The following is an 8,420-nucleotide window of genomic DNA, read 5'->3' as shown; positions in this document are numbered from 1 at the left end:
ACACACACACACACACACACTGAGGTCCTACTTGAGCTGCGCTGGTTGTTTCTGTGCGCTGGCGCCGCTGGAGGGAATCGGGCCGGGCTGGAAGGCCTGACTGGGAGAAGTACTGGCAGATCGAGCTCGCTGGGGAGACGCTTGACCCGACTCAGACGAGCGAGGTCCCCCTACACACACACACACACACCACGTCAGTGCTTCACACACAACCAGTCAAACAGCAGGAATCATGTTTATATCCAGTGTGAATGTGTTGCGCACCTGGAGCTCGTTTTGGCTGAGTCGTCTGCGGTGCTGGTTGAGTCTGCACACACACACACACACACACACACACACACACACACACACACACACACACACAGTTAAACTGCACAGATTCATCCTCAGGTTAATAACTCATGGGCTGGTGTTCATCCGTGTCTCTCCGGTACCTTAGCGCTGGGCTGTGGGGTCGCGACGCCCAGGAGAACCAACGCCATTTTATTCAGAACCAGATCACAGATCAGCTGCCGGTCCTCCTCCACGTGCTCCCCGATCAGAGGCATCGAGCTGTCCATCACCTGACCACACACACACACACACACACTAGCACTTTTAACAATATAGTATTGTACATTTATTTCAAGGAAGCATTATTTTGACGGTAATAAGAAAGGCTGCAGTGCTGCTCAGTGTCCACCGGGTGGCGCTGGCGTCTCACTGAATCACTGTTGCTCTCAGTTTCATTAAGTGAGCAAATAAATCATCATGTGACTGACAGATTTCCAGTTTGAGAACCTGAAGTATTCAAATGGATCATTACTCAGAGGAATGTGTTTGTGAAGCTCATGACATCATCAGTGAAGCGCAATGATCGGAGGGATGATGATGTCATGCTGCTGTTAGTGGAGCACAATCAGGACTAAGGAGACTCTGATTATACAACACAATAGCGTACAGAATTTACAGAAAAACAAGGAGTGTCTGAATAATAAAACGACATAAAATAAATTATAATTATTTTAAAATTATATATTGATTTATATAAGTCAAATAATTACATTAATTATTAAGACACTAGTTAACTGCCGGTTTAAGCTTCTGAACGCTAGTTAACTGCAGGTTTAAGTGTCTCAATGCTAATTAACTGCTGGTTTAAGTGTCTGAATGCTAGTTAACTGCCGGTTTAGGCATCTGAACACTAGTTAACTGCTGGTTTAAGTGTCTCAATGCTAATTAACTGCTGGTTTAAGTGTCTGAACGCTAGTTAACTGCCGGTTTAGGCATCTGAACACTAGTTAACTGCTGGTTTAAGCGTCTGAATGCTAGTTAACTGCCGGTTTAGGCATCTGAACGCTAGTTAACTGCTGATTTAAGTGTCTGAACGCTAGTTAACTGCTGATTTAAGTGTCTGAACACTAGTTAACTGCTGGTTTAAGTGTCTGAACACTAGTTAACTGCTGGTTTAAGTGTCTGAATGCTAGTTAACTGCCGGTTTAGGCATCTGAACACTAGTTAACTGCTGGTTTAAGTGTCTGAATGCTAGTTAACTGCCGGTTTAGGCATCTGAACACTAGTTAACTGCTGGTTTAAGCGTCTGAATGCTAGTTAACTGCCGGTTTAGGCATCTGAACGCTAGTTAACTGCTGATTTAAGTGTCTGAACACTAGTTAACTGCTGGTTTAAGTGTCTGAATGCTAGTTAACTGCCGGTTTAAGCGTCTGAGCGCTAGTTAACTGCTGGTTTAAGCGTCTGAATGCTAGTTAACAGCTGGTTTAAGCTTTATCCTGAGGCCTGAACAGTGACAGATCTCCACAGAGATGTTCTGAGAATCATGGGAAGAGCAAACCTCTATGATATAGTCCTTTCCATCTTTGCCGTGGACGGCTTTGACAGCGCAGATGTCCAGACCACCGAACATCTCCGAGCACGAGTCCACCCACACACGATACCTACACACACACACACACATCACATCATAATCTAAGCTTCACAAACCTGCTGGGGTCAGTGTGATGTGTTTGAGTGACACCTGTCAGTCATGGCGATCTGCTCCAGCATGGCTGAACCCGTGTTGGCCTTCCAGTTTCCAGAGATGGACGTCCTCCTGAAACAAACCATCAATTTTTCAGTTAACAAGACTTCATTTATCTCCAGTAAATGTATCTTGATTTAAGACTGTTTAGATATTTGTGCCGGATTAAAATAAACCCCAGTGCAGGTTCTCACATGTAGGCTTTGTAGTTTGTGCCGATCTTCTGGATACGGATGTCGTACTTCGAGGCGACGAACGGTTCGGATGTGGCGTAGGTTTTAGCGATCGCAACCACGCTGGTGATGTCCTGGAAGTCATTCGCCGTCTCCACCTTTACCTGGAGAAACACACAAGCTCCTTTAATCTCGATGATACTATATTAGTTCAGTTATTTAAAACTATACACACAGTCACTCACACACACACACACACACACACACATACAAAGGAATGGCTTCAGCCTCACATGACAGTAAAATACAGTTTTCTACTATCTTTTTCTAGAAAACCGCCGGTTTATTTTAAAATAACTCGCTGATAAACTTCTGGAGGCACTTCCTGTGCTTCAGGAAATCACTGACAATGACGAGACATGAACATGAACATGAATGTGACCCTGTGACCCCTGTGACCCTGTGACTGTTCTAGTGATGCGTCACAATGACTGGTCTGCAAATTCATTTCACTCTTCTAGAACATTCCCCTCCACCCAGACCTCACACACACACACACACACACACACACACACACACATCTGAGATCATGAGAGCGACTGACCTCCACCCACTTACACTCACACAAACACACACTGTACATAAACACAGACACTTAATCATACACACACACTGTACATACACACACACACACACACACACTCTGTACACACTCTGTACACACACACACACACACACACACTGTACATACCATACACATACACAAACAGAGCTTCACAGCAAGACCAATCAGAGGACAGTACGGGATGACATCATCAGGTTCATACCTTTCCCATGCCGGCATAGGCGTGTCCCATCTTCACCACCACTGGGAATGTTGCTGTGGGCAGCTGGAAGAGAGAAGGACACACACACACACACAGAGATGTATTTTAGGGTGATGTTGGTTTTATCCTGACTGAAATGTTCTGGGAACAGGATGTGAGGAGACCGCGGTGTTTGGGAAAACAAATCCTGACTAAAGACAGACGACCAATGTTCCTGCAGGGAACATGCAAACACAAACACCTGATCAACCAGATCTGATCACACGATCTGAGAGTCAGTCTGAATCACCTGTAGAATCGGTTCAGGAGTCATTTATCTGATGCTTTATGGTCTGAGGTCAGTCTGAATCACCTGTAGAATCGGTTCAGGAGTCGTTTATCTGAGGGTTTATGATCTGAGGTCAGTCTGAATCACCTGTAGAATCGGTTCAGGAGTCATTTATCTGATGCTTTATGGTCTGAGGTCAGTCTGAATCACCTGTAGAATCGGTTCAGGAGTCATTTATCTGATGCTTTATGGTCTGAGGTCAGTCTGAATCACCTGTAGAATCGGTTCAGGAGTCGTTTATCTGATGCTTTATGGTCTGAGGTCAGTCTGAATCACCTGTAGAATCGGTTCAGGAGTCGTTTATCTGAGGGTTTATGGTCTGAGGTCAGTCTGAATCACCTGTAGAATCGGTTCAGGAGTCGTTTATCTGAGGGTTTATGATCTGAGGTCAGTCTGAATCACCTGTAGAATCGGTTCAGGAGTCGTTTATCTGAGGGTTTATGATCTGAGGTCAGTCTGAATCACCTGTAGAATCGGTTCAGGAGTCGTTTATCTGAGGGTTTATGATCTGAGGTCAGTCTGAATCACCTGTAGAATCGGTTCAGGAGTCGTTTATCTGAGGGTTTATGATCTGAGGTCAGTCTGAATCACCTGTAGAATCGGTTCAGGAGTCGTTTATCTGAGGGTTTATGATCTGAGGTCAGTCTGAATCATCTGTAGAATCAGTTCAGGAGTCGTTTATCTGAGGGTTTATGATCTGAGGTCAGTCTGAATCATCTGTAGAATCAGTTCAGGAGTCGTTTATCTGAGGGTTTATGATCTGAGGTCAGTCTGAATCACCTGTAGAATCAGTTCAGGAGTCGTTTATCTGAGGGTTTATGATCTGAGGTCAGTCTGAATCACCTGTAGAATCGGTTCAGGAGTCGTTTATCTGAGGGTTTATGATCTGAGGTCAGTCTGAATCACCTGTAGAATCGGTTCAGGAGTCATTTATCTGATGCTTTATGGTCTGAGGTCAGTCTGAATCACCTGTAGAATCGGTTCAGGAGTCATTTATCTGATGCTTTATGGTCTGAGGTCAGTCTGAATCACCTGTAGAATCGGTTCAGGAGTCGTTTATCTGATGCTTTATGGTCTGAGGTCAGTCTGAATCACCTGTAGAATCGGTTCAGGAGTCGTTTATCTGAGGGTTTATGATCTGAGGTCAGTCTGAATCACCTGTAGAATCGGTTCAGGAGTCGTTTATCTGAGGGTTTATGATCTGAGGTCAGTCTGAATCACCTGTAGAATCGGTTCAGGAGTCGTTTATCTGAGGGTTTATGATCTGAGGTCAGTCTGAATCACCTGTAGAATCGGTTCAGGAGTCGTTTATCTGAGGGTTTATGATCTGAGGTCAGTCTGAATCACCTGTAGAATCGGTTCAGGAGTCGTTTATCTGAGGGTTTATGATCTGAGGTCAGTCTGAATCATCTGTAGAATCAGTTCAGGAGTCGTTTATCTGAGGGTTTATGATCTGAGGTCAGTCTGAATCATCTGTAGAATCAGTTCAGGAGTCGTTTATCTGAGGGTTTATGATCTGAGGTCAGTCTGAATCACCTGTAGAATCAGTTCAGGAGTCGTTTATCTGAGGGTTTATGATCTGAGGTCAGTCTGAATCACTTGTAGAATCGGTTCAGGAGTCGTTTATCTGAGGGTTTATGATCTGAGGTCAGTCTGAATCATCTGTAGAATCAGTTCAGGAGTCGTTTATCTGAGGGTTTATGATCTGAGGTCAGTCTGAATCACCTGTAGAATCAGTTCAGGAGTCGTTTATCTGAGGGTTTATGATCTGAGGTCAGTCTGAATCACCTGTAGAATCGGTTCAGGAGTCGTTTATCTGAGGGTTTATGATCTGAGGTCAGTCTGAATCACCTGTGGAATCGGTTCAGGAGTCGTTTATCTGAGGGTTTATGATCTGAGGTCAGTGGAAAAAGCTGACAGATACACTCACTTCTCTTTTAAAACTGACGAGTGATCCTGCTGTTTTATAAGGCAGATAAAAGATGTTATCAGTGAATGTTTCCCCACAGGAGTGAAAACGTTAAAAAAAAACGAATTTTGCATCAGCTTGGAGAAATTCCCCTCTCTCTCTCTCTCTCTCTCTCTCTCTCTCTCTCTCTCTCTCTCTCTCTCTCTCTCTCTCTCTCTCACACACACACACACACACATTTTTTTTCTATACTTGTGGGGACATTCCATAGGCATAATAGTTTTTATACTGTACAAACTGTATATTCTGTTCCCCTACTACTCTAACCCTATGCATCACACACACACACGCGCACCCACACACACTTGTCTGTTACAGTGCCCATATGAGGGCAGGTTTGTCTGAACACAGCAGCGTTTTCTCTGCGGGAGACGAGCAGCCAATTATCCGTCTCTGTGTGTCTCTCTTACACACACACACACACACATACATAATCAGCCAATCATCCATCTCGGTGTGTCTGAAGGGCATCACCACATCCCTCCACATTCCCAGACTATCCTTCCGGAATAAGCTCACACACAGACACACACACCCTCACACACAACATAAACACGACAAAGTCAAAACATGAGTGTTAAATGCCAACAGGTTTCCCCGTTCCCTCCAGGAGCGTCTCACATCAGCCGCTGTTCCAGGACGGACAATTAGCAGTTTTCCACAACACGTCTGGAAGAGTTTTCCACATTTACTGTAAGCGTTTACTGTAGGTAGACGGACGAGAGACACCGGAACACTGAGTAAAAGTGAGAGAGAGAGAGAGTGGACAGAACCCTTCCCAAACGCTCTGGTGTGACATTCCTCTCCGATCCTGACGCTGTCGCGAGTTACCGTGGAGATCACACACACACGCACGCGCGTCTGGAGCCCGTCATCAAGACAAACTCCGGAAAACTCACACTTTGCTGGATGACGTCGGATTGTGTTTCCTCTGTCTGTCTGTCGTGAGGGATTGTTTAATGCATAAAATAGTAAACAGTACATCGCACTAACCCTGACTTTAACATCTAACCTCACTTCCCATTCGGCCAAACACACGTTTACAACGATCTGTTCTGTGAAAATTGTGTCCCATGGAAAAATCTGAAGTGCTGATTATGACAAAATCCAAAATGTAATGTCTGTATCATGTCATGATATATTGAGTGATCAACTGAACTCTATATATGAAGCCTTTACAGTTTATTTTTTGATGATTCAAGATCATTGTAATATAATTATTATATAAACATAATTATGGTCAAACACACTCACTCACTCACTCACTCACTCACTCCTTTTAAAGCCAGATGAAGAGTTTGACAGCTCAAGGAATGAGAGCATGAGCTGTAAAAGCATTGATCTGTGTGTATGTGTGTGTGTGTGTGTGTACAGCTGGAGTCCCTGTGACAGGCCCCGCCTCCAGTTTCCTCCACACTGACCTCTGACCCGAACGGAGCACTGACTCACACACACCGCTCTAATGCGACACCACCTCGTTCACGGGATGCCCGAGGCCAGCGAGAATCTATACTATAAATGTAAAAAAATATTTCTATGTTACTATTACATGACATCAGTGCATTTTTGTGTACTTACTGTACTAAACTTTTTAGATGCAAGTTTGATGTATTTTATTCATTTATTCACATTATTATAATTTATATAGAATTATATTTAAATAAAATTAGATAAATGTATATTTAATTAAAATTATATTTAAATACAAATAATACATTATAATTTAATTAATTTTAATCCATTTGTTTATTTAATTGAATTAATTTCTTATTTATTAAAAAATGCATTTATCGATTAATTTTAATTAATATTTAATTTTAATCAAATGTATTTATTTTTAATGTTATTTAAATTTTGACAATTTTAAAATAAATTGTCAAATCCATCACCCTCCTGAAAGATAACACACTAGAATAAGCAGAGTTTATGAAGGGTTTGTTTCGAGTGTGTGTGTGTGTGTGTGTGTGTGTGTGTGTGTGTGTGTGTGTGTGTGTGTGTGTGTGTGTGTGTGTGTGTGTGTGTGTGTGTGTGTGTGTGTGTGTGTGTGTGTGTGTGTGTGTGTGTGTGTGTGTGTGTGTGTGTGTGTGTGTGTCTCCCGATGGGTAACATCAGAAACATTTCCTCTGACTCACAGACTCCGTTCTGGACAAATATAGACACACACTCATCCCGTCACATCCCAGCAGGGTTGGGGAAACTTACAGGCGTTTAGGGGTTCCTGTAGAGCGGTGTTGTGTTAGCGGCCCCTAAATTAATAACGAATGATCTTTGCGACGGAAGTGAATCAATTAAAACTAACTTTATCTGGACAATAACTTCTGAATAACAATAACACATCTCCTGTTAGTTATTGTTGGTTTAACATAATAAAGTAAGTTACCTGGATGCCTTAAAATTTTGAGTTTGTTGAAATTAAATGTTGAAATTGAGTCGATACAGTGAAGGAGATTTAATTAACATACACTCAAAATATTATGTTTTCTGAACCACGTTAATTATCTAAGTTGATTTGACAAAAGATAAAGTTGAGATACAGTAAATCATGAAAATAATTGTTTACAGTGACTGTGAAGCTGCTTTGAAACAATCTATATAGTTAAAAGCGCTGTAACTTTTAAAAGTAATGCATTACATGATTGCGCTTCTCCCCATAAAAGTTACTTAACTACTTTTTATGAAGTAGTGCGTTACACTGCTTTTGTGTTATTTTGGCTAGCTTGTTTTTTTTGTAATAACAACAAAAAAGTTATATTTTTGGCAAATGTTTCACTATTTTCACACTGAAAGTGAAGTGAATGAAGGAAATGCAGATTTACTCCTGTACAGTACTAGAATAGTAGATGCAGATTTACAGTAGAGCGTACAGTAGAGCGTACATTGGAGCGTACAGTGGAGCGTACAGTAGAGCGTACAGTAGAGCGTACAGTGGAGCGTACAGTAGAGCGTACAGTGGAGTGTACAGTGGAGCGTACAGTAGAGCGTACAGTGGAGTGTACAGTGGAGCGTACAGTAGAGCGTACAGTGGAGCGGCTGAGATGTCGCCCAAACGCACGAGATTAGGATCATTACGGCTAATTCATGAGTATTTATGGAGGATTACGGGATT

General features: G+C 42.6%; 1 protein-coding gene across 1 annotated transcript in view; it reads right to left on the bottom strand.

The window, feature by feature from the left end:
- syn3 (synapsin III) overlaps positions 1-8,420 on the bottom strand; it is a 41,547-nt gene that overhangs the window by 4,720 nt on the left and 28,407 nt on the right. The window contains exons 7-13 of the mRNA XM_039660555.2: positions 3,018-3,080; positions 2,212-2,354; positions 2,015-2,089; positions 1,832-1,934; positions 435-563; positions 265-307; positions 32-170 (exon numbers count right to left, since the gene is read on the bottom strand). Coding sequence (XP_039516489.2) covers positions 32-170; positions 265-307; positions 435-563; positions 1,832-1,934; positions 2,015-2,089; positions 2,212-2,354; positions 3,018-3,080 — 695 coding nt within the window. The remainder of the gene's footprint in view (positions 1-31; positions 171-264; positions 308-434; positions 564-1,831; positions 1,935-2,014; positions 2,090-2,211; positions 2,355-3,017; positions 3,081-8,420) is intronic.

This window comes from Pimephales promelas, chromosome 24 (genome assembly GCF_988280905.1).
Source record: "Pimephales promelas chromosome 24, fPimPro1.hap1.1, whole genome shotgun sequence".
Lineage (NCBI taxonomy): Eukaryota > Metazoa > Chordata > Actinopteri > Cypriniformes > Leuciscidae > Pimephales > Pimephales promelas.
Note: the sequence above shows the minus strand (reverse complement) of the source record. Positions and strands in the feature narration are given on the sequence as shown.